General features: G+C 47.9%; 1 protein-coding gene across 1 annotated transcript in view; it reads left to right on the forward strand.

Annotated features, from left to right (window-relative positions):
- Positions 1-26,459, forward strand: part of ZNF76 (zinc finger protein 76) — a 31,796-nt gene extending 5,337 nt beyond the window's left edge. Inside the window, exons 2-14 of the mRNA XM_082847343.1 lie at positions 13,185-13,353; positions 16,699-16,779; positions 16,895-16,972; positions 18,203-18,402; positions 20,455-20,571; positions 20,911-20,986; positions 21,580-21,705; positions 21,817-21,996; positions 22,792-23,025; positions 23,120-23,283; positions 23,995-24,159; positions 24,703-24,816; positions 25,368-26,459. Of these exons, the coding sequence (XP_082703469.1) occupies positions 13,281-13,353; positions 16,699-16,779; positions 16,895-16,972; positions 18,203-18,402; positions 20,455-20,571; positions 20,911-20,986; positions 21,580-21,705; positions 21,817-21,996; positions 22,792-23,025; positions 23,120-23,283; positions 23,995-24,159; positions 24,703-24,816; positions 25,368-25,472 (1,713 nt within the window). The 5' untranslated portion in view covers positions 13,185-13,280 and the 3' untranslated portion in view covers positions 25,473-26,459. The remainder of the gene's footprint in view (positions 1-13,184; positions 13,354-16,698; positions 16,780-16,894; positions 16,973-18,202; positions 18,403-20,454; positions 20,572-20,910; positions 20,987-21,579; positions 21,706-21,816; positions 21,997-22,791; positions 23,026-23,119; positions 23,284-23,994; positions 24,160-24,702; positions 24,817-25,367) is intronic.

Genomic DNA, 26,459 nt, shown 5'->3' on the forward strand with positions numbered 1-26,459 from the left:
CTAGTCAATTTCTGCCCTCCTGGGAACTGAAAGAACACTATTACTGGGCAAGAGACAAAGGAGTATGGTGGGAAGAACACTAGTGGCTCAGGTGTGAGACCCGGCTCTGCCACCAGGTGCTCTGTGATCCTTTCAGACTCCTCTGGCAGCTCTGGCCTGTTTCTTCATCTGCAAAATGGTAGCTTTAGACTAGAAATGAGTTGTCTTCTCAGCTCCTCCTGTGTGAGAGTCGATGAAGTAGTGCATAGAGCAAGGGAGATAATATAACTGTACGTATATCTGAGAGGATGTTGGAAACTGCTGAGCTCTACACAGTGTAGTGGCGTTGGTGGTAAGAGGCCTCCCTTCCTTTGCTAAAGCAATACCCAGTTAGTGCCTGCCATGTTCTGGGCACTGGACTCAGGATCCGATGACAGAGAGATGCATCCGTGCCCTCGTGGAACACTACAGACGAGCCTCCTGGTGTAGCTTCACTGCTGAGTATAGAGGGAGTAGACTGGAGTCTGATGGTCTGGTGTGGTGTTGGCCAGGGAAAGCTTGTTCTTGACCTGGGTCTGGGAGAAAACTACGTGGATGTCGGAGATGAGGCAAGATGGTAATCCAAGTGAGGAAAAAGTGGGCATCCTAGCTAGGGCTGGAGGAAGAGCTGGGGTGGTGGGACTCAGTTCCTTCCCTCCTTCGTTCTTTTTAATATTTATTTGGTTGTGCTGAGTCTTAGTTGCGGCACATGGGCTCCTTAGTTGCGGCTTGTGGGCTCCTTAATTGTGGCAGGTGAACTCTTAGTTGCAGCATGCATGAGGGACCTACTTCCCTGACCAGGGGTCGAACCCAGGCCACCTGCATTGGGAGTGTGGAGTCTTAACCACTGCTCCACCAGGGAAGTCCCCCACGCTCCTTCATTCTTGCACTCAGCATTTACTCCTCTGCCAGGAACTTCTCTTAGGGAGCTTATAGTTCTGTAGCAGATGAAGGGTTTCTTTCTTTTTTTTGGCCGCACTACGAAGCAGGTGGGATCTTAGTTCCCCAACCAGGGATCGAACCTGCGCCCCCTGCATTAGAAGCACAGAGTCTTAGCCACTGGACCGCCAGGGAAGTCCCTAGATGAAGGGTTTCAAATCTGGTCTCAATTAGATCTAATTCACAATAAGTAGGGTTGATTTAGGATTCAAATTTGAGCTAAAGTGTTCAGTTAGTTATGTGGCCTAGTAGTATTATTCATTTAGTATCTGTGGGCACATTCTTTGTTTGGTGCTGATTAAGCTGAAATGCATGCTCTCCAGGAACTTAAATTATAATCAGTTTAACAGAAAGTAGGATGTGTGATTTTCACCCCAAGAAAGTTGAGTTTAAGGGGAAAAAAAAACCTGGCAGAGTAATCCCTTCACTGCATCTGGAAGCACAGACGTCTAATCCTTGTGTCATTTAGATGTTGATGCTTATATTTTAAGGAGAGTCTCTGACCAGCTAAACAAGAATACAAGATATAGGGAATTCCCTGGCGGTCCAGTGGTTAGGACTGCGCACTTCCACTGTAGGGGGCACAGGTTCAATCCCTGGTCGGGGAACTAAGATCCCACATCCTGTATGCTGTGCAGTGCGGTCAAAAATTAATTAATTAATTAATTTATAAAATACGAGATATAACCCATCTTAATGATCCGGTCACTCACAAAATTAGAGTGGATATGTAACTAGCATCTTTCACTTAACAGAATGGGAAAATTTTGTTCTGGTGAGTAATAAAAAAAAAAAAAGAACAACTGAGCTACAAATCCAAGTGCAGCTGAAGCCATTATCTTTTTTAAAAAATAAATTTATTTTATTTATTTATTATTTTTGGCTGTGTTGCGTCTTCGTTGCTACGCACGGGCTTTCTCTAGTTGTGGCGAGCTGGGGCTACTCTTCCTTGCGGTGCGCGGGCTTCTCATTGCAGTGGCTTCTCGTTGTGGAACGTGGGCTCTAGGCGTGCAGGCTTCAGTAGTTGTGGCTCGCGGGCTTCAGTAGTTGAGGCTCACGGACTCTGGAGCACAGGCTCAGTAGTTGTGGCGCATGGGCTTAGTTGCTCCGTGGCATGCGGGATCTTCCTGGACCAGGGCTCAAACCCCATGTCCCCTGCATTGGCAGGCGAATTCTTAACCACTGCACCACCAGGGAAGCCCTGAAGCTATTATCTTTAACTGGTGGCCTTAAGCTACTGACAAAACCTCAGATGCCTCTTGCCCTGGCAGCTATCAATCAAGGTATGGAAATGTGAGTGTCCGTGTGAGGGTCTCACAAATCCTATGTCTCTGTTTTGCTGCTCGAAGTGCAGGGCCTACTTGGGCTCCTCACTTATAGTTCAGAAAGATCTGGGATGTTTCAAAGCTTCAGTGTATTAGACTGACACCAGCTGGAAGTCAGAGCGCTTCTTCTATTGCTTCCTGGTTAACGCTTGCCTTCCGTAATGGTTCATCTCAGAGAAGCCCAGATGTAACTTGTTAGCCTGGTACTGTTTCTCACTGCATAACTTTTCATTTGTTGGAAGTCCCTGCTGCTTTGGGATAGCTGATAAAGCATGAGACCCATGCAGTTAAGCTAAGCTCAAGGAACTGGGAGCTCCTTGAGATTGTAGAACTGACCCAAGCCTTAGATGTAGAAGGTGTGGCAGGGGTACCTAAGACCAAAGTTCTCTCTGTCTGAGAAGATCATCCTTTCAATCTAGGAGGTACTGTCCCAAAGCCACAGAAGCAGTGAGGGAGAAAAGCAGCCCCTGCTTATCTGCCACTTCAGCCAGACCCACCCTCTTGACCAGCCTGGGGACATACCAGGCTGGGGAGCCAGTATGTCCTCAGTTCCTGTGTAGATTTGCCGTTGCTTCATGCTCAGCTTGATCAGGTTTCCATCTGATAGTGAGAATGGCATCCATGAATTGGAAAGCTGAGTTTTCAGATGTGGTTTTGCTACAAACTGGTACATCATGGAATCTATCCTGTCAGCCTGGAGTAGCCATGCCTTGTTAGGGGAGAATCATAGATATTCCTCTAGCCAACACAAGGAGTGCAAAGCTTGTTTTTAGACTTTCTTCTTTTATTCTTATATTTTTATTTATTTATTTTACATAGGTAACACATTCACAGGGCTTAAAATTTTTTTTGTAAGTGTGAAAGATATGCAGTGAAAAGTCACCCTTCCATCGCTGTGCCCGTCACTCAGTTATCCTTCCACCTTGGTTAGTAATTGCTTCACTGTCTTTCCATAGATTTTTTTATGGCAGTGGCAGCATACAAAAGGAACTGTTTTGTACCTTGAAATTTTTATTCAATATATTTTGGAGATCTTCCATGTCAGTATGTAAGGAGCATCCTCATTTATTTATGTCTACATAATAAGGAAGTTCTATATTGATAGACATTTATGCTGTTTGGAATTTTTTTGCTATTATTACATGCAAGGATGCCATGAATAACCTTGGACGTGTGCCATTTTTCACACATGTACGTCTACCTGTAGACTAGACATGAAGTTGCTGGGTCAGATGGTGTGTACATTTGTAATTTTGATTGATAACTGCCAAATTGCCCGACATAGAGCTTATACCAATGAATACTCCCACCAACAATGTAGGACTGTGCCTGTTTCCCCACAGCCTCAGGGACATTGCTTTTTCCTTTTTTTTGGCCGCAGCGTGGCATGAGGGATCCTAGTTCCCCGACCAGCGATCAAACCTGCACCCCCTGCAGTGGCAGAGTGACGCCTTAACCACTGGACAGCCAGGGAAGTCACACAGGGACATTGCTTTGAGTTAAGAATATACAGACTACCTTCAACATAGGATACTGAATCATGGGGCCCCACTGTGACACTCTATTCCACAAGACACACAAAGCACCACACAGCCCAGTTTGAAGAATACCACAATGATATATTTTAAAGAGTAACTGGACCTCTGGTGGTTATAAGAGAAGAAAGGAAGAAAAAATCCTAGAGGAAGAAGTTCCCTACCTCAGTACTTAAATTGGCATAAATTAGAGGAAGGATAGGTATCTGTCTTTGCAGAACCAAGGAGGGATGAGATGCCAGTAGTATCAATCATAGGAAGGCTGTGGGGAGAGTAAAGGAGAACTCCCAGAGGGTGGAGCTGGGCAACCAAGCAGACGGGTTTAGTGTCCACTGTAGAGCTGCCTCTCAGCTCAATGCTGGTATCTTTTCATTTCAGCGACTTTTTTTTTTTTTTTAAAGATTATACCCCCTCCTTTTAGTACTACTGTTCATTTCATTTTGGCCTCTTCTGCCCTCTTCTCACTTGGAGTTTAGGTTTCTGCGAGTTGGAGCTGGATGAGTGTTCAGCCTCGTCTTTTTTCACCTAGCGTTGATTGTTAACCCTCCTCCACTAATCCAGATGGTCTTCGTGATTCTTGTCTGAAACGTTTAAACAAGCATCCTGTGCAAGTAGCTCTTGTTTTCTGTCCATTCTTTTCGTGGGATGAATTATGAAGATGAGATGATTAGATCTCAGATCCTGAACCTTTCCTGGTGGGGTTAAGCATTGACAGATTGTTCTCTGGAGAACCCGGAGCCCCTATAGTGCCATTAGCAATGCACGCTTGCGCCCGCCTCTCCTGGCCTTGCCAACACTGATGGTTCAATTTTTTTTTTTTTTTTTTTGTAATTAATCGACTGTTTCTTAGAGCAGTTTTAGGTTTGCAGAAAAACTGAACAGAAAGTACAGAGAGTTCCCATATACTCCCTTCTTCCCCAACCCCCTGCCCCCAGTTCCCAGTTTCCCCTGTTAACATCTTACATTGGTGTAGTATATGTGCTACAATTGATAAACCAATGTTGAGGCATTATTATTAATTCAAGTCCATAGTTTACAATTATGGTTCACTCTTTGTGTTGTACATTCTATGGGTTTTGACAAACGTATGATGTCAGTTATCCACCATTACAGATTTATGCAGAATAGTTTCACTGCTCTAAAAATGACCTGTGCTCCACCTGTTCATCCCTCCTCCCCTCGCCCTACACCCTTGGCAACCACTGATCTTTCCACTGTCTCTATAGTTTTTCCTTTTCCAGAATGTCATATAGTTGGAATGATACTGTATGTAACCTTTTCAGATTGGCTTCTTTGATTTAGCAAAATGCATTTTAAGGTTCCTCCATGTCTCTTTGTGACTTAATAGCTCTTTTTATTGCTGAATAATATTCCATAGTATGAATGTACCACAATTTGTTTATTGAAAGGCATCTTGATTGCTTCCAGTTTTGGGCAATTATGAATAAAGCTGCTATAAACATCCATGTGCACGTTTTTCTGTGGACATAAGTTTTCAACTCATTTGGGTAAATACCTAAGAATAGGATTTCTGGATCTTATGGTAAGAATATGTTTAGCTTTGTAAGAAACTGCCTGTCTTGCAGAATACCGTTTTGCTGTGCCATTTTGCATTCCCACCAGCATTTGGTGTTGTCAGTGTTTTGAATTTTGGCTCCTGTAATAGGTGTGTAGTGATATCTCATTGTCTGTTGGATGTGAATAATTTTACTTTGATTTTTGGTAATTTGATAAGTATAATATCATCATGATTATTCTTTCTTGTTCTTTAATTACTAATTAAACTTTTTTTAATATTAGTGTTTTTTGCTTATGTGAATTCATATTGTAGCCTTATTTGTCTAGTGGGAATTTGATAATGGTTTTGGAGGTTTGTAAGTGTCTGCATGTGGTTTTCTTTTCTACCTAGTTTTTTCTTCTATTGTGGTAAAAATACACAGAACATAAAATTTGCCATCTTAACCATTTTTAAGTGTACAGTTCAGTTACATGTGTTTTTTAAAAATTTATATTAGAGTATAGTTGGTTTACAATATTGTATTAGTTTCTGCTGTACAGCAAAGTGAATCAGTTATACATATATCCACTCTTTTTTAAATTCTTTTCCCATATAGGTCTTACAGAGTATTGAGTAGAGTTCCCTGTATTATACAGTAGGTCCTTATTAGTTATGTATCAGTTATATGTGTTTTTGGTTGTTTTTTTTTGTTTGTTTTTGTTTTTTTGCAGTACACAGGCCTCTCACTGTTGTGGCCTCTCCCGTTGTGGAACACAGGCTCCGGACGCGCAGGGTCAGTGGCCATGGCTCACGGTCCTAGCCGCTCCGCGGCATGTGGGATCTTCCCGGACCGGGGCACGAACCCGTGTCCCCTGCATCGGCAGGCGGACTCTCAACCACTGCGCCACCAGGGAAGCCCTATATGTGTTTTTAATATCACGTGTTATGTTTTATTTCTTTAGTATTTTCCCCTAATGTCGAGGTTTGTTTTTTTTTTTTTTTTTTTTTTTGCGGTACGTGGGCCTCTCACTGCCGTGGCCTCTCCCGCTGCGGAGCACAGGCTCCGGATGCGCAGGCTCAACGGCCATGGCTCACGGGCCCAGCCGCTCCGCGGCATGTGGGATCCTCCCGGACCGGGGCACGAACCCGCACGTCCCCTGCATCGGCCGGCGGACTCTCAACCACTGCGCCACCAGGGAGGACCCCGTCGAGGGTTTTTTTAAGCCAACTCTTCTTTTTGACTTGATTTTCTTATGCTTCAAAAGTCCAGAACTCCCTGCTTATCCTGGTTGAGATCTGGATGTTGTTCCATTTTGATGAACTGGTAACATAAATGGAACCTTTTTGTCCCAGGGTGATGTTTTAAATAACATGACGTGTCTAAATAACCGTGATGATCCAGTTCCTCCTGATGCTGATGGAATGTTTCGTTTTCAAATAGCCCTTCTCAAGCCAGCAGTGATCCCAAGCTGAATTCCAGAAACAATTGAGATGTAACCTCACCATATCTGTATTAATTTGCTTGTTGATGTAAAGTGATATCCTTAGGGTAACCCTGCCAAATTGCCTTTATTCTGCACTTTTCTTTTCATGGACTAAAGGTGGGTTTGAAACTCCCCCATGATTGCTCTGTTGAATGTTTACAAACTAAGGTGTTAAAATTCACTTAAACATTTGGCCGAAAATTAAATTTTTAAGTTATCCGTTTTAGTTTAAATGAATGCCATTCTGCAGTAAAGGAGTATGCATTTTCATTGCCCTTTTGGAATTGAAAATAATCCACTTTGCCTAAATACTCCCTTTTCTGTGACTAATTCAAACCTATAAAATTGTAGTAGCCAAATAAGAACCATACTAAAAAGTACTTCGGGCTTTTAACATCTTTGTGCCTTTTGGAAAGAGGTGTTTAGCTGATGTTTTAAATATGTTTCTGTTATTAATTTCCTGTGTTCTCTTTAGTGTTTGGAAACCCACAGAACCAAGCCTGTTTCACTAGGCTTTTTGTGTGTGCATTGAAGTCTTCTTCTATAATCACAAATACTGAGTCATTTTACTACAGCTCTTCCAAATCCCGTTCTAATTTGTTTGCTACTTGACTCCCTCAGCCTTCATCCCTCCCAACCTAATGTCGCTTTGTCCTCTCTGAGAAGTTTTCTATATTTCCAAATGAAGAATTATCTGAGTGAAAATTGTCATTTTTTTTTTTTTTTCAAAGTTGAGCATTCTTCTCTCTCCAAGCAAATGTTCTGTTTTTCTCTTTTTTGGCTTCTCAATACAGTTGCCCTCTGGGCTGGCTGAGGCAGAGTACATAAAGCCTTGCTCCAAGGACCAGGGAGTTCAGGTTAGCAGAAAATGATAGACTAGTGAACAGGTGCCTGTAGTCAAGGCGAAGCCCAGCCTGGGTGTGGATCAGATTAGATCTAAACCATGACAGTGGAGAAGCACAAATACGTGGCTACTCTTTCATTTCCCATCTGTCATTTCTCTTACTTTTCTGCTTTGGGGAGGCAATTTAAGCACATCTTTTTTCATAGAGAGACCTAAAGATTCTATGTGTCTAGAAAGTTTTTCTAAATGTTATATCACTGGTAATTTAAATTTATGTTTACAATAGGAAACACATTTATATATTATGAAGCCATAAGGTTGTTTCCTGCATCAGAGCAAACAGTAGGTTAAGTTCATTTAAAAATGCAACAAACAGGAATTGGACTTGCTGCTAATTCTGGGAGTGTCCGTCTCCCTTTTCATCCCTACCTTTTGTCATGCTCTTATTCCCCACTCCCCCCTTTCCGCCAGACTGGCTCTTCCCTATACCCAGCTCAGGTCATTAGGGATCTGGTATAACTTACACCCTCCAAGGAGAAAACATAGCAGTTGCCCCTGCTCCCCCGCTCCCCCTCCTCTTTCTCAGAGGGCCACGGGAGTTATGAATCTGAAATGTCAAGTACAGGCGGGAACTGCTCAGACCCAGCCATCCTGAGGCAGTCACAAGCCTCTCTTTGGCTCTGCCAGTGTCACTGTTGTTGGTTTAGTACTGGCACAGGAGGATTCATCATTTAACAAAAGAAAGGGAAAAAAATGGCAATTAGACACTTGTACATGCCTGGCAGCTGGGAAGCACCTTCTCCTCACCTGCCGTCAGGCTCTGTTGGAAAGCAGCTTCAGAGGTCAGGGAAAGGTAGGAAAGCAAGAGTAGACTGTTTTAAAGGTGTATATTATGAGGCTTAAGGAGGAAAACTGTATTTAGCCTGGACATGAGAACATGTAAAAGAGTGGAGATTTGTTTTCTTTGAGTCTAAAAAGTGTTATTTTGGGAAATGTGGCTACCAGCTCTTCCCTCTTTCCATGTGGCCAGGTCTAGAAGAACTGGTTTTAAGTTGCAGTGGGTGAGATAAAAGCTAAACAACCAGTATTCAAGCGTTTTGAGAGCTGATGTTGTGTCACGGTAGATTAGCAAAAGGAAGAAATGCACCAGATATTGAGAGGTATGAACTCTGCGGCCAGCCAGTCTGGCTTTGATCCTGGCTTCAGCACTAACTAGTTCTGGGACCTTGGACAAATTACTCCACCTCTAAGCCTCAGTCACCTCATCTGTAAAATGAGGATAGTGTACCTACTTCCTCATAGCATTATTTTTAAGATTAAAAGAGTTAATATAGGTAAAGTGCTTTGAACAGCAGCTGACACATATTAAGGACTATATATTTGATAAGTGTTATTAGCACGAACAATGGACAGGATTTTAGGGTCATTTGGACCAACACTTTATTTTACAGATTAAGAGGCAGTCACAGAAGATAGAATCGAGGTTAAAAGACTTTCTGCAGACTTCTGGTCCCGAGCTGTTGCCAGTACTCTTGGCTGTTTTAGAAATACCCATTACTTCAAAAGCATATCCCTTTTGGTTCCTCTTCCATCCTCTTCCTCAGAGCCAGAATTTCTCGAGTACTTCCTGTGTGCCATCACTGTGCTAAATGCTGACATATGTGACCTCATTTCATCCTCACAGCAACGTTTGAAGAAGGCGCCACGATTATCCTCATTTTTTAGAAGTAGCATCTAAGTTTCAGAGAGGTTCAGTTAGTTTCCAAGGGTACACAGCGTCAAAGAGGTAAAGTCTGGATCAGAACCAAGGCTGACACCAGAGCCTGTGTTTTTAACCATGGCACAGATTTTCCTCAGAAAGTCTCAATAGAATACAGATGAGCTAAATCAAACCAACCATTGCTTCAGCAGTCACAGGGCCCAGCCATAAAGATCTGAGGCCATTTTGTAATCCCTTTTCAACCTACAGTCTGCTTTGTTTTCCGACCTACGTCTCTCAGGTGTATTCTTATTTCTGACACAATGCTGTTTATATGAAAACAGGTTACCAAAAGAACTTCTCTCCCTGATCAAGAGAATGAAAGTTGAAGGTCCTGGAGCAGATGAAAAGAGGCCAGGACCAGAGCTTTCATGAAATAGGGACCATGTGGGGGTTATCAGGACTCTGGGCAACATTGGGGTCACTGCCAGGATCCTAGTAGACCAAAGAAGAGGAGTCAGATGTGGGAATTCCTAGGCCAGTGGTTCTTTATCTCCTTTAATCCCTGTAAGATTCAGATGACAGTCATGGACTCTCCCCTCTTCAGAAAAATGTACAAGCTCACACACCATAAAAATTTTACCAGGTGGCTTCAGGGTTCATAAACTCCAGCTAAAAACCTCTGTATTAGGCAGCAGAGTAGATTACTTAAGAGCCCACTCTGGTGCCAGATGGCCTGGATTCAAATCCTCTTCTTCCATTTATTAGCTGTGCAACCTTGAACAAGTTAATGGCTTGGGCTTCAACTCCCTCAACTGTAAAATAAGGATAATAATAGTATTTAATTAAAGGACCATTTGGGGGATTAAACGAGTTACTATATGTAAATGCCTAGTACATGGTTAGCTCTCCAGCAGTATTCACTATTAGTGGTAGTAGTATTGCTATCCCCAGAGCTTAGCCCATTCAGTAAATGTTTATGGACAGAATGAATGAATAAAGATGCCAAGTCTAGGGTAGAGTATCCCAACCATTGTGTCACAGCTGGGCCATAGTTTTGTCAAAATACTGATCCACTCAGCCCTTTGGGCTGCCAAAGCCCTAGCTGCTTGCTCCTGGCTTCAAGCAGCAGCATCCAAAGTGTGACATACAAATATCCTTCTCTCTGGGTGCCCTGATGTGAAGACAGTTTGGGCAGCACTGATTGAGATCAGCTGGCAGGTAGTGAGAACCAAGCAGGAAGTCCAGACTCCAGGTCCAGGAGAATTCTATGGATGGGTGGCAAAGAGAATCTTAAGCCCTGAGCCTAGAGCAGAGGCTCTAGTACGCTCTGTACTACGGCAGACGCAGAGCAAGTGCTGCCAGTAGGACACTCCAGCACTTCCCTTCTGGCACAAGGACCTGGTAAGTCACTGAACAAGGAATTGTGGAGAGCCCACAGTGAACCAGGAGCCAGGCTGGAGCCCAAAGTCTTGTATAGGCAACATGTGTTAAAGAGGTAGTGATAAGTACTGAAGTAGGTGACAAGTACTGAAGTAGGTGACTCCAGGATTGTGAGTGCCAGGAAGAGGTAGTAGCCAGGGCTGCAGGGACTTATAAGGTGACCAGCCTTGCCTGCAAGGAGAATGAATTCTTAGGATGATAGGAAGCCACTGAAGAGTTTTAATCAAGGAAGTGGTAGATTTAGATCTGTACATAGACATTCTGACACAGTATTACAAAATGAATAGGAAACAGGTAACGATTTATTGAGGACATATGTTAGGAGGCTCTTACATTAGTCAAGAGGTGCAAGGTGATACTCATCTGAAATTAGGTACCTAGACATGTCTATCTTTTAATTTTTTAAATTAAGGTATAATTGACATACAACATTACATTCGTTTCAGGTGTATAACATGATTCGCTATCTGTATATATTGTGAAATGATCACCACAGTAAGTCTAATTAACATCCGTTCTCTTAGCAACTTCCAAATGTGCATTACAGTATTATTAACTGTAGTCATCATGCCGTACATTACATCCCCCAGGACTTATTTTATAACTGGAAGTTTGTACCTTTTCACTCCCTTTACTCATTTTACCTACCCCCAACCCCTGCCTCTGGCAATTACCAATCTGTTCTCTGTATCTATGAATCCATTAGTTTTCTTTTTTAAGACTCCACATGTAAGTGAGATCATAGTGTTTGTTTTTTCTCTGCCTGACTTATTTCACTTAGCATAATGTCCTTCCTCAGGGTACATCCATGTTATTGAAATGGCAAGATTCCATTCTTTTTTGTGGCTGAATAATATTCCATTGTGTGTGTGTGTGTGTGTGTGTGTGTGTGTGTGTGAGTGAGTGTGACAACTTCCTTAGCCATTCACCTGTCAGTGGACACTTAGGTTGTTTCCATGTCTTCTTGGCTATTGTAAATAATGCTGCAGTGAACATGGAGGTGCATATATCTTTTCAAGTTAAGGTTTTTGTTTTCTTTGGACAAATACCCAGAAATGGAATTCATGGATCAAATTTTTAATTTTTTGAGGACCCTCCATACTGTTTTCCATAGTGGCTACATCAATTTACATTCCCACCAATAGCACACAAGGGTTCCCTTTTCTCCACATCCTTGCCAACACTTGTTTTTTTCTTGTCTTTTTGGTAATAGACATTCTGACAGGTGTGAGGTGATATCTCATTGTAGTTTTGATTTGCATTTCACTGGTGATGAGGGATGTTGAACATCTTCTCATGTACCTTTTGGCCATTTATATGTCTTCTTCGGAAAGATGTCTTTTCAGATCATCTGCCTATTTTTCAGTTGGATGGTTTGGCTTTTTGCTATTGAGTTATATGAGTTCTTTGTATATTTTGCATAGTAACCCCTTATCAGATACATGATTTGCAAATATTTTCTCCCATTTAATAGGTTGCCTTTTCATTTTGTTGATTGTTTCCTTTGCTGTGCAGAAGCTTTTTAGTTTTTTAGTCCCATTTGTTTATTTTTGCCTTTGTTTCCTTTGCTTTGGTGACAAATCCGAAAAAAATCATTCCAGGACTGATGTCACGGAGCTTACCACCCATGTTTTCTTCTAGGAGTTTTATGGTGTCAGGTCTTACATTCAATTCTTTAATCCATTTTGAGTTAATTTTTGTGTATGTTGTAAGATGGTGGTGTACCTAGACTTCTGAGGAAAAAGGAGGAATCAAGAATGGCCCTACTGGGAATTCCCTGGTGGTTCAGTGGTTAGGACTCAGTGCTTTCAGTCTGAGGGCCCAGGTTCAATCCCTGGTCCAGGAACTAAGATCCCTCAAGCCATGTGGCCAAAAAAAAAAAAAAAAAGAATGACCCCCACTGATTCTGGGTGGCTGGACATGCCATCCCTGGGATAGGGGATACTGGGAGTGGAACAGTTCTTGGGGTGGGGAACATTGTGAGTTCTGTTGGGGACTTGTGCTGTTTGTGATGCCTGTGTGATATTTACAAGGCTGGTGAATGGATAGACCTGAGCACAGGAGAGATGTCAGAATGGTCACAGAGAACCAGCAGCAGTGGGGTTGGCCGCCTGCCTTCAGTGGGGCTCCCTTCTAAGGGGAGCGAGTTTAAAAGTGGGTTTTGATTAATGAAATCTTACTTTACAATCAATTTGGCTGGCATGCTTCTCTTGCATGCTCAACCTTTAGAATCCTTAAGTGTGTATATTTTGAACTCTCTTAATAAAAACCAACATAGTTCTCTACTTTGAAAAATTCACCTCTTTTTCTTCTTGGCTGGCCTCCTTCACAGTCACTGTGTGTCCTTGCGGCAGGAGGAAGCCGTGCAGCTCATAATATGACACTGTCCGTTTTCTCAGATTTGTGACGCCAAAGGAAATCTCTGACCTCAGCTGTGGCTCTCAGTGCTGGGAAGAAGACAACTTCATGTCTGAGTGTACGAGCAGGAGTTTGCCATGGAGAGCTTGGGGCTGCAGACGGTGACCCTCAGTGACGGGACGACGGCCTACGTCCAGCAAGCTATCAAAGGTATTTCCGGGGACCTCAGAATCCCACCCTGTCCCCGTCCCAGAGTCTCACGACCACCCTGCCTTCCGGCCTGCTTGCCACAACCTGCTCTGCATGAGAATCTCTCAAGGTGATTGATGGAAAGGGAACTCCTTAAAATGAAATGCCACGTAGGCAGGCTAGAAAATCAGACTAGCCTAGCTATAGGAGCCAAGGCCTCTGAAAGGCAGTTTCCTGACATGTGGTGAGTGGTTCATAAATATTTCTGGAATGGATGAACACAGTGCTGGTTGTGACTTCCTGCTTTTCCAGTTTCTCAGTGCTTTCTAGAAGCAGTTCATTTTAATTTAAGCAAGTTTAAGCAGTCAAACTATCTTCTGAGCATCTACCATGTGCAAGATACTCTTCTAGGTTCAGAGGGGCACCTAGGCATAGATCTCATGCCTTAGACCCCACTAGGGTGACCAGAAATAAAAATACAGGGCACACAGTTAAATTTTTTAATTTAATTTAATTTAATTTATTTATTTTTATTTTTGGCTGCGTTGGGTCTTCGTTGCTGTGCACGGGCTTTCTCTGGTTGTGGTGAGCGGGGGCTACTCTCTGCGGTGCACGGGCTTCTCATTGCAGTGGCTTCTGTTGTTGTGGAGCACGGGCTCTAGAGCGCAGGCTAAGTAGTTGTGGCGCACGGGCTTAGTTGCTCCATGGCATGTGGGATCTTCCTGGACTAGGGCTCAAACCCATGTTCCCTGCGTTGGCAGGCGGATTCTCAACCACTGTGCCACCAGGGAAGTCCTAGTTAAATTTTAATTACAGATAAACAACGAATAATTTTGTAGTATAAGTATGTTCCACATACTGCATGAGGAAGACATGTATAAACATGGGATTAAATATTAAAAACAGTAACATAATAACACCAAGTACTAAAAAAAACTTCATTGCTTATCTGAAATTCAGATTTACCTGAAATTCAGATTCTCAAGGAGGGCGTGGAGTCAGAACAGAGCGTTGTTGAAGGGCAGGGCCTTCTGGCCAGGGACGCTCACCATCCTGACAGCCTCTTTCTTTCTCGCCAGCATTCTCAGGCTTGCCAGATGGCATGCGTGTCTTTCTTGGACGGCACTGGCCAAACACCGCCTCATTCCTACTCTTTATTTTGTCATTTCTGGACTCTGTAAGCACCGCCATCCACATGACTGCACTGTCATTGTAACATTGCCCTCCTTCATTTCAACACATTGTCGAAATGTATTTCAGGTCCCAAGCTTACAGATAAATTGTTTGTTGATTTCATTTTAAATCATCTGCTTCCTGACGATGACAAAGAGGCCCCTTAAACTCATCAATAAGCTCGTTCCATATGATGATGTATGGGTCTGGCTGGCTTCATTTTTGTGGTAATGGAACTTCTCTAGAATACTTGTGAAGCCTGCAACCCTCTGTTTGCAGACTTCCCATCACAGGTGTTGCCCCTTTGCAGCAGTCTCAGTGGGATGGAAGAACTTAGGAACTATAGATGGGGCTGTGTTTACTCTGTGGACCCAGGTAATTCCCATGCCTCAGTCTTCTGTTATGAATTAATGGTTGACTGAATGAATACAAAACAAGTGGCAACACTTGGCCTGAGAAAGCCACACTCTTTTCTTACATCTTGTCTTCTTATGTCTGGATCTCTTTGCCTCCCCCACCTCTCCGTTTATATCTTCCTCTTGTCACTCTTCCTGGCTCTGTTCTCTGCCTCCTCCATGGTGCTGTAGTGTATGCTTACACGAGTGCACACACACACACACAACAGATTTCACACTGCTGAGAGCAGAGTTGGCCCTCAGGAACCAGAACCTCACTGTCCTGAAAGGCAGCTGTCTTGCTGGTGAGCTCCTCTGATGCTCTTGACCAGGACACTTTCATCTCTGTCAGCAGGCAGCTCTGCCTGGGCCCAGCTTAGCCAGCCGGAAGCCCTAAAATTTTATGACAGTTACCTATAATTAGGGTAAGCGTGAAACCTGTTGTTCAAAGCCGACACTTTGGAGAGTGGAAGAGCGTGCTGTGAATAAAGGTGCTGGCACCGTTCCAGGCAAACCGGAACGTACAGTCACCTCTGTAGTGGGGAATGAGGGCCCTGACGGTCAGCTCTTCTCCCCCCTGCCTCTCCCCATTGTCATCTCTGCTTGTTAAAGGAAATTCTAGGTTGAAATTTTTTCCCAAATAACTCTTCTCAACATCTTGTTTCCCGCCTTGAAGCAGAACCCACTCCGCTAGCAGAAGCTCTGATGACACTTTCAGAACCCCATGTACTGGTGCCCTTGCCAGGACAGCTAAAGTGTTAAAAGGCAGGGTAGCTTACTGCTTGCTGGGCGGGAGGGAAGAGGGGGAGTCGCTCTCCCCTCATCTCAACTGCCTTTCACTCCTGCTTCTTATCTTTGTCTCCACCTTACCTGCCTCTGGCTGGGTTGTAGAACTGTTAGTTACTGACCCAAGAAAACTCAGTTTGGGGACAAGTTTGGGAATTCTTCTGAGTGGGAGACATCAGCAGAGGTGAGCCAGAAGTAGCTGTCTGGTCCTTCTCCCACATCATAGGAGCTCAAATTCCTAAACCTGAAACTTGTAAAGAAAGGAACAAAGAAAGCATTTGTCATTAAGTCTTCAGTCTCCCTTTCCTTCTTCCCTTTATCACTTCCTTTGCCCCTTCTCCCTTTCAAACTCACTGGACATAAGGAGGGGCCTATCTAATTCTAATTCTAAACCTAAGAGCCTTTGCTCTTAGAAGAGGAAACTTAGGCACAGGGAGGTTAAATAAGGTGTCCAAGATCACACAGCTAGTAAGAGATAGAGCTGAAATTCAAACCCAGGAGGCCTGGACTGGTTCCAGAGCCCACTGCTTTTAACCTCTAAGCTATATTGCCTTATCAGAGGGTCTAGGTCTTGGCATACTGCCACAGTGGGAGACAAGGGAATGTATTTTGATTTAGTTAGTTTGAGTCAGATCTGAACTTTGACGCACTGGGGCCTTCCCACATTTCAGGGCATCCTTTGTTTGCCATTTAGCTCAATCTCAGCAGCTTACTGCCAAGTTGGAAGTCCCCACTTTGCCAGGTGTGGGTAGAATAATAAAGGAAGTTGCTCCTCCTGTGAGTGACAGGAAGGGAATCTGCTGGGAGCTATAGGGTTCCTCATGGCAGGATGTCTCTACCCCCGGTACCTCTGAGGCACAGGCCTGGGAGGGAGGGAATGAGGTAACATGGAGAATGTCACCTGTGCTTAGACACACGGTCTGTGCCTCCAACAGGCCTCTGCTAAAACAGGCATGTGTCCCTCAGCCCTCTTCTGGGCTTGGCCCGCTTCTCTCCATTTCCACCTCCACAGGAGAGAAGCTTCTTGAAGGGCAAGTGATCCAGCTCGAGGACGGGACCACTGCATACATTCACCAAGTGACAGTGCAGAAAGGTGAGGGCATCCTGAGACACCCCTGCCTCATGAGGCAGGCCAGGCAGCCCCCACTGAAGGACCCACCTCTGTGACACGGAGCTCCAGAGAAAGGCAGGCATTGCTCTCGTTACAGAACCTCTTTCCTTTGAGGATGGACAGCCCGTGCAGCTGGAAGATGGCAGCATGGCCTACATACACCGCACACCCAAAGGTGGGGTCACAGTTATCACGACTGGCAAGAAGGAAGGGAAGCAGAACTGGCAGAGGTTGGGGGTTGGAGCTGTGCACCCTGGGAGCTGGGGCAGAGACATGGAGCTGTGGTCTCCACACTCACCTGGATCAGCAGGCTCGCCTGCCTTCCCTGGCGTGGACCACAGGAACAGCTGTTTCTGCCCCCGGGAGGCTGAGCACGGGGGTCTGCAGCCTGGGCCTTGATGGCGGCTTTGGCTCCAGCACAGCCACAAATTCTTAGGGCTTTAAATAGGACCCAATGATGTCATCGAAGACCAGGACTAAAAACTTAACTATCATTTTTTTAAGAATTAAGCTTTTAAGGTATTGAAGAATAATTGATTATTCCTTCTACAAGTAGTTTCTTGAGCAATTATTGCGTGCCAGGCATGGTACTAGGTGTGGAGTATATAAGAGAGAACAGAGTTGGACATAGCCCTTACTCTCCTAGAATCTAGTGGGGGAAATAGGCCTGAAATGAACCATCATGATGAACTGATCATTGCAAACGGGGTTCAGGCTCAGGGAGGGCTTCTCTGGGGAAGTGACACTTGAGCTGAGAGCTGGAGGGTGAAGTGGGCTTAGCTGGGGAAGAGCAGTGGTAGGGAGGGTTCAGTACCCCAGACAAAAGGAACAGCATGTATGGTCCAGAAACGGGGGTGGGCGGGGAGAAAGAACGGCACGTCCAAGGAACTACTAGGAGCTCAAGTCCTGGGGGTGAGGGCAGAGTGGGTGAGATGAAGCTGAATAGAGAGGCCGGGAGCCAGAGCACTGGAGCTTCAGGATAAGGGTTTTGGTCTTTATTCTGAGACAGATGCAACATGGTTGAACTGTTTAGAGCCTCAGGTAACGTGATCGCATTTGTGTCCTGCAGAGAACCCTCTGGATGCTCTGCTGCCTGGAGGGAATGAGGGGGTGAGGGGCCACCAGTTAGGAGGTTCTTGTGGTCATCTAGGCCAAGATGATGGTCCCCTTGGGTCCTCACGGAGCTTGTGGGTTCCCAGTCGGTACTCCATAGGAGACCTCATCCTTAGGAGAGGCTGCCCCAGAAGGAAGGCCAGCCAGAGTGAATCGCCAAAGTGAGGGACCAGGAGAAACCTGAGGTTAAAACCCTCCTTGGTGTATGTACCTCTCGTTACATTAAAGCCCAGGTCCCAGCCGCCTCTTTTGCCCTTGTGCAGCATCTGGGCTAACCACATGTTCCCTGCAGAGGGCCATGACCCCAGTGCCCTGGAAGCCGTCCAGCTGGAAGACGGCTCCACTGCCTACATTCACCACCCCGTGGCTGTGCCATCCGACAGCACCATCCTGGCCGTGCAGACAGAGGTGGGCTTGGAGGACCTGGCCACAGAGGATGATGAGGGCTTCAGTGCGGACACAGTGGTGGCCCTGGAGCAGTACGCCAGCAAGGTGAGCTCTTTTGGCCCTGCCAAACCTGCCACCTTTCTAGAGGACAAGGGCAGTCCTGTGCCTGGACATGGCCGGGACTACTTCCTTTGCCCCTCCACACTGGCTCCCCCGACTTATCTCTCACACGTCATCGTCTCGGATAAGCATCACAGCCTGGCCAGGGCCGCCGACAGCTGTGTACACTCAACGCTTGTTTATGCTGTCTGTGCAGAGGGAAGGCAGCTGTAGGAAACAGCGATATCCGTACGATGGGAATTTAGGCCCAGCTTCACTTTGGCTGTACTGTCTGAGAAAGCTCTTGCCTTGCCAGTGAATTTTATTAGTTTTCCAGTCCACGGAGGTCAGATGTTCTTGTATTTATTTCTTCTCTGCGACTTATTAAGTCATTTGGGAAAATAACCTCAGTAGGCAGTGACAAGAGCAGATGTAACAGAGCAGCTGGGATTCTTGGAACACAAGGCTTGCACAGTAGCTCAGCTGCAAAGAAAAAGGATCTTGGCTTTCCAAACATCAGTCAGTCTAAGCTCTCTCTGCTGGGGCCGTGGTCCTGCCCGTAGGGGAAACCGGTACAGAGATCTGTGAGCTTTCCAAACCAGGGTGTTCCCTCTCCCCATGAACAGCAGCGCCTCAGGGCAGATGTGGCAGGGCTTCCTGGAACACCCGTTTTACCCAAAGATTGGGGGGAGTTATTTTTATAATAAAACTAATGTGGCTGTATCATAAAAGAGAAAAGGAAATCCTCGTGTCTTTTCAAATTGAAGCACAAAACTTTGCAGTAGGCCCCTCTGGGCTATGCCCACTCCCACTCCAGTTCCTTCAGGTGTATTTTAGAAGCCTAATTTGAGGCTTACGGACGTTGGAAAGACAACTGAGCTTTAAATTGTGAGCCCTGAGATCTGTGCTGGCTCTGCCTCTACCTAGTCTGACCTTGGGTAAGTCACTCCCCTCCTAGGCCTCAGCTTGTTCCTGTCTCATACGATGAGAGGGGGCCAGATGATCTCAGAGGTCGCTTCCAGCCCTGAAGTTCCTTGATTCCCTTCATTACCTCAAGAGCCAGTGGGACGTGGGAATGCAATCCGAACGCCTGAGCGGGTTAGCCTGCCGAGCAGGCCTGGCCACCTGTGACCCTCTCCTACCACCCACCAGCTGCTTAAGTATCCATGGAACTTTGTCAGCTGCTTGACCCCTTGACCTGGAGCTGACTAGACAGACCTTGCCATGGATTTGGTCTCCCTCTTTTGTGTCCTGCTCACCACGACTTCCAGAGTTCTGTTTCAGGAGCTCCTTGGAAGGCCATAGTGTCCCAGAAACAAAGACTGAGGGACAGTCCCAGCAGGACTCTGCCCAGGAAAGCAGAAGAACAGTAAGGGCTCCACGAAGCCAGAGGCTGGTGTGAAAAGGGTGTTCGCAGGAGAAAGGGAAGGGAACGACTTGTTAGATAGCCAGGTGCCGTGGTTGGAGCTGAGGCTTCTGGTGGGACTTTCGGGCCCTGCCCTGGGCACTTGTGCAGTTTGTTGATTGTGACCACCTCACTTCCGGTGAACGCAGGTGAGCTCATCCCCACAGCAGGCCACTTGTTAATGCCCCTTCCAAACACAGGTTTCCCCCAGGGAGGGAGGGATCTCCTCCCATCAGAGGATAAACATGTCCAGAGTTGCGCCTCCTAGGTTGGTGGTCAAAAGAAGGGGCAGCTGGCATGTGGAGTCACCACCCAGCTCAGGTGTGGCTGTTCAGACCACTCCTCCCCTACCTTACCTAGCCGTCTAAGAGATGCCCTTTCTCCCAAAGCTGTCACAGCCCCTATGACATTTAGTCATTCCTCTATCCATCAGAGCTGGGTGGTGACTCCACGTGCCAGCCCCATTTCTTCTGCAGCATGCCCCGGTGTCTGTTCCGTCTGTCTGGATCTGTCACCCAGGTTGCACTTCTCCCCTTTGGTAGGTTTAACCCTAATTATTGGGTCTTAAGGGGCCAGCTGGGTCCTGTGTCCTACCTCTTCCCTTCTTTCATTGAGGAGAATACATATAGGGACCCCAAGATTTTTTTCCTCAGGTTCTGCATGACAGCCAGGCTCCCCATAATGGCAAAGGACAGCAGGTTGGGGACAGAGCATTCCGCTGCGGCTACAAGGGCTGTGGGCGTCTCTATACCACCGCTCATCACTTAAAGGTAAGGTTGCTGCAGAGAGCTTTTAGCCTTGCCATCTTCCCAGCAGGCTGTAATTCTGCCTTCCCGCTTTGGCTGGAACTGGTCCCTGACCTCGAGTTGCTCATTGCCTCCTGGAAGGAAGAGATGAGTGTACAGAAAAGTCAGCACAGAGGGCTTTGACACACATGAAGAATGCAGGAGGGAAGAGAATCAGGGAAGGGTCTCTGGAGGGGGCATCTCAGCTGAAGAGGAAGGAAAATAAAGGAGGTGGCCAATGCTGATACTCCGGGCCCTAACGAGAACTAAACTGCCCATTCATACACTTGTCCCTTTGAAATACATGATTGCTTGTCCTCACAGGTACATGAGAGAGCTCATACAGGTGACCGTCCATACAGGTGTGATTTCCCCAGCTGTGGAAAGGCCTTTGCCACAGGTAACCTACCTGGATGGGGACCAAGGTGGACTGCTTCCAGTTGAGGGGAGAGGGTTCTAGATTAGCTCTGGCAACTCCCTCAAGGAAGCCAAGCACCAGGCTGCCTTTCTGGAGAAACTGCTGTCGGAGTGCTCTGAGGCAGGGTGCCGTCTCTGGAGGAAACCCTGTTACAGAGGCAAGAGGCAGCAGGAGCTGGGGGTTGGCAGAGAGACCTGCCTCTGCGTCAGCCCTGATACCCACCAGCTGGGGGTGCCGGGTGGTCGGTTGAATCCCTCTAGGCTTCATTTTCCCTCTGAATTGAGGCCCTTTAGCCATAGGTTCTCTAGGTTCCCTCTTACACTGGTTCTGGAACGGCACCAGCTGCCCCTGGAGAGGGAAGGAGAGCAGAGTGGGCTTCTCCGGCCCCTCTTACCTGCCCAGCCAGGGGTGGGATAGAGGCAGACACAGGCTTCTTGTGCCAGAGGAGGTCCGGAGCCTCGCCGAGCAGACCTAAAGATGGAGAGCCTCTGAATTAGGAAGAAGAGTTGGTGGAGGATGAGGCCCCACCCAATGTTCTTCTCACCCCTCCTTCCCTCCCTCCCACACGCGGACAGGATATGGGCTGAAGAGCCACGTGCGCACCCACACTGGTGAGAAGCCATACAAGTGCCCAGAGGAGCTGTGCAGCAAGGCCTTCAAGACCTCCGGAGACCTGCAGAAGCACGTCCGGACCCACACCGGTAGGCTGGGCCCTGCCCGCCCTGCCCCGTTCAGACCCGGCTCTGAGCCCAGGGCTCGCCCTGCTCCGCGAGACCCCTTCAGAGCCACTCTCACATAGCCCATCTCCACAGGTGAACGCCCCTTCCGGTGCCCCTTTGAGGGCTGTGGCCGCTCCTTCACCACATCTAACATCCGCAAGGTACATGTGCGCACCCACACGGGCGAGCGGCCCTACACCTGCCCCGAGCCCCACTGTGGCCGTGGCTTCACCAGTGCCACCAACTACAAGAATCACGTGCGCATCCACACAGGTGGGCCAGCTGGCATGCAAGGACCACCCCTGAGGCCCCAGCCCCCTCTACCATAGGCTTCTGACCTAAACATGTTCTCGACGCGCAGCCCAGAACGTCATTCCAGGCTGGTCCGTGGGCAGGGCACGGGGTTTCGGTGGTTTCGGCCATATCCCCAGAACCACTCTTTCACTTGCAGTGAGCGGTTCCTCCTTCAGCAGTTAGGTCCAATCTGGTGGGCATTGCTGGCCCTCTCAGCTCCCTGCTGCCTCTCTATACCCACCCGAAATTCTCCCCCTCCAGCTGAGCTCCCAGAAAAAGCCCAGGGTCAGGCGTGATGGGGAAAAAGCAGAGGGAAATGTCATCTTCAGCTCCTCACCTCATCCACTGTCCATGTGACTCCTGTGTATCCTCACCCTCCCCAGTGTTACGTCCCTGTCCAGCCTTCTGTGTCATCTCCCAGACGCATGTGTCCCCTCACTCTCCCATCGTACCTGACATATCAGTCACCCCTCTCTATCTCCTGCCTCTTCTGTTCACAAGCCCCCAGCGCCCCCCACCAGCCCCTTCACTAGCCTCAGCCTTGCCCCTGCCATTTTCTCTCCACCTCGTCTCTGGGCTCCGTGGTCCCACACTCACGTCCCCTCTGCCTTCCACTGGCCACCTTCCCCAACTCTGTCCATTCAGAGTCCCAGATCTCAGTCCCTCTTCCTCCCTCTGGCTCTCCCTTCACCAACCCTGTCCCCCACTCCTATCCCCTTAGTTTCCCCTTTGCCAGCCCCAGGTCCCACCCCCCTCACAGCCCAGTGTCCCCAGGGGAGAAGCCATACGTTTGCACGGTGCCAGGCTGCGGGAAGCGCTTCACCGAGTACTCAAGCCTGTATAAGCACCATGTGGTGCACACACACTGCAAGCCCTACACCTGCAGCACCTGCGGCAAGACCTACCGGCAGACCTCTACCCTGGCCATGCACAAGCGCAGCGCCCACGGCGAGCTGGAGGCCACGGAGGAGAGCGAGCAGGCCCTTTATGAGCAACAGCAGCTCGAGGGTGAGGGGCGTGGGCAGGAGGTGAGAGTGGGGACAAGCCAGGCCTCCCCGTGACCACCTGGTGGCAGGTGTCAGCCTGGGCTCTCCTCTCCCAGCCGCCTCTGCAGCCGAGGAGAACCCGCTACCCAGACGACCCCGCATTGCTTACCTGTCGGAGGTGAAAGAAGAGGGTGATGACATCCCTGCCCAAGTGGCTATGGTGACCGAGGAAGATGGGGCCCCCCAGGTGGCTCTGATCACTCAGGATGGTGCCCAGCAGGTACAGACCCTGGGGGTAGAGGTAGGGTGGGCCACTCTGGCTGGTACCCTCGCCCACTGTCTCTGGGGAGCTCCAAGTTCTAACAGCCCTACGTCCACCCAGTTTCTCTCTTTTAGCCTTATGGATCTCAGAGCTGAGGCCGAGGGTACCAAGTCTTGTAACACAGCACCCCCCTCTTCCTCATGCTTCCAGCTCAGTCTCTGTGACTTCTGGAGCACAGTTAGTAGTTTCCCTCTTTACTTGGAGGCTGACAGGTCCCGTTCATCTGAGCGAGACACTTGGATGTCCTTCTCAAGAGAGACATGTCAGTACACGGGCCAGAGCATGGTGTGGGATCTGGAAACTTGGCGTTTCTAGCCAGCAGTATAACCTGACGTTTGTCAGCACCCTCACTGTCAAGTGCACTTATGACTTTCGGGGTTGATAGGAGGATGAAATTAGGTGGAGACCCTGAATTGCATGGAACAGAGCCCTGAGGCAAAGTCGTGATAAATAGGTGTGGTCAGCAGAATTCTTCCAGTGTAGCCTCTCTTTGCATCCTACGGCCTGTTTTACTTGCTTGTCCAGACTCCCTCCACCCTGTGACAAGAAGCTAATCTTCTAGCTTACCAATAAGTGAACCTGCTCTGGGAGAGCAGATTCATCTGCCTAGGGGCTTTCAGACAGCCCTCCCCTCCACTCCCAGCTCATCTTCTTCCTTGCTGTTGGCAGGTCAGCCTGTCACCAGAAGACCTGCAGGCACTGGGGAGTGCCATCAGTATGGTGACCCAGCACGGCAGTACCACCCTCACCATCCCTAGTCATGATGATGACCTTGCCACATCTGGCACACACACAGTCACCATGGTCAGCGCCGATGGCACCCAGACGCAGCCCGTATGGCCAGGCGGTTTGCTTGGGGTTTCTTGTTCTCTTGTCCTTCCTTTCTGTGGGATGAGCCCTAAAGTGCAGGCTTAATTAGTCAAGCCTTCATATGAGGACCAAGATTCCCACACATAAAGGGTCTTCCCTACATCTTCTCTGGGTCATCAGCAACTCTTGTTGAAAAGCATTGCACTGGGAGTCAAGAGACAGTTTCTAAATCTCAGTCTACCCCTAATTTGCTTTGCTGCCATAGGCAAGTTACTTTTCCGTGAACCTTAGTCCATCTTCAAATGAGGGGATTAAACTATCTCTGGGAGCTTTTACAGTCTGTCCTTCTGTGATTCAAAATTCCTAAATTAAGTTGGCTGTAAATTAAAGTAAAATACAACCCCACTTAGCTCTGAGCCCCAAGCTAATTAATTAATCTGACCCGTAATGGTTTTATTCATTTCCTTCTGGGTTGTTCCCAGCCACCTTGCTTGGAGGGATTTTTTGGATTGGGGGTTGGGAGAGTAATGTAGGTGTGTTGGAAAACCTCATTCTTCTATATTTCAGGTCACAATCATTACCTCTGGGACTGTGGTGGCTGAGGACTCAAGTGTAGCATCTCTTCATCATCAACAGGTGGCGCTGTTAGCCACAGCCAATGGAACTCACATTGCGGTGCAGGTGAGTTGAGGTCTGGTAGGATACTGTGGCCACAGAAAGGAACTAGAAGGGAAGGGGAACTAGATGGAGGTCTTGAAGAGGACAGCATTTGGCTCAAAAAGAGCCCATTTCAGAGGACAAATCCCTTTCTACCTGCATCCACACACCTGTCTCAGGCTCTTTCTTGACTGGGTCAGGGTAGGGAGCCCCTTCTGACCTTCAGGATAACTTCGATGGCAGTCTCCCTGGTGGTCTAAACCCTTCATGTCTTCGTGTCCCTGTTTCTTCATCTGGAAAATAAGGAGGCTGAAGTAGATGATGACTCCAATCAGTCATTCCCCTTCTGTGAGCAAACTGCCCTGTCTGACCCTGGACCATTCCATGGCTCCCCACCACGCCTAGCCTAATAGGATTGTATGAGTGAACTGCCTGTTCCTTGGGGCCCTACTAAGTTCTCAGGTGTTTGGCACTGGGTGGGTGGAGATTCAAAAAAGTGGGCCTCATATACTACCACTGGAATCTAGGAGCGAGGGTCTCACTCTCTCCTTCCTTCTCCTCCCCCTTCTCCACAGCTGGAGGAGCAGCAGACCTTAGAGGAGGCCATCAGCGTAGCCACTGCTGCCATGCAGCAAGGGACTGTGACCCTGGAGACCACAGATTCGGAGAGCGGCTGCTGAGCCCGAGAGGGCTGGGTCCCACACCATGTAGGAAGAGGTGCCATGCCGTACAGGCATCCTTGCCTCCAAGGGCCCAGGCTGTGGCTGACATGTGGAAGGTGGCCACACAGGTCTCTAGGGCAAGAAGGCAGCAGGAAAATGGCCTGAAGGGCACAGGGATCCTGCCCAAGAGAAGGGCCAAGCAGCTGGAATCGGGGGAGTGTGTCATCCTCAGGAGCTAAGGAGGACAAGCTTGATCAGCAGGCTGCACTGGGGTGTCCTCCCCCCAAAATCAGCTGAGCACCCTCTCCTCTCTCTAGAAAACACCCTTCCCGCCCTTGGTCCACTCCCCTTCTCAGGTGGCAACTGGGGCTGCTCTTGGGACTGGTCCTCTGCTCCAAATGGTCACTGCCCACTAGGGGAGAAGGCAGACAGCCCTTCAGCCCAGTAGGGGCAGCTTGGGTCCAGCACTGCCCCTCCCAGCAATAACCACCTCCCCGGAGGCCAGCCGAGATGTCTGGCCACTTGGCAGCAGGGACTTTCTGCCACCGCAGTCAGAATTGCTCAGGGGCTTGTGGCTGGAGAAAAGGTGCCCAGCCCCACCCCTACCCCCAGCTGCTCCCCAACCTCTCTGTGGCAGAGAGGCAGGGAGCAGCCTTGTACATACTGGGGATTGGGTGTAATCGGTTTTATTTTTTTTAATTCCATTTTGATAATTTTTTTTCCTGCTCTGGATGGTGGTGGCAAACGGGTGAATGAGTATTTAATAAAAGTTTCAAGTTTCCACCTGGGTCCCTCCCTCCTCCTCCCTTCTTTCAGCTTCGGGCCCTGGTGGCAGGGCTGGTCAAATCAGGCTCTTGGCCCTGTATCCCGGGCACAAACCTCACTCAGCCTCTGTGCCCGGCTGGTGGGCCTGCCCTCCCAGAGGCACAGGGGGAAGGAAGCCCTGGTATGAGAGAAGCCCTGAGGAGCTGCCGGTGGCTTCCTGCCCACAGCTGAGCAAGTAGG

The sequence above is a fragment of the Leucopleurus acutus genome, assembly GCF_964270905.1.
Source record: "Leucopleurus acutus genome assembly, chromosome: 10".
In the NCBI taxonomy this organism is placed as follows: Eukaryota; Metazoa; Chordata; class Mammalia; order Artiodactyla; family Delphinidae; genus Leucopleurus; species Leucopleurus acutus.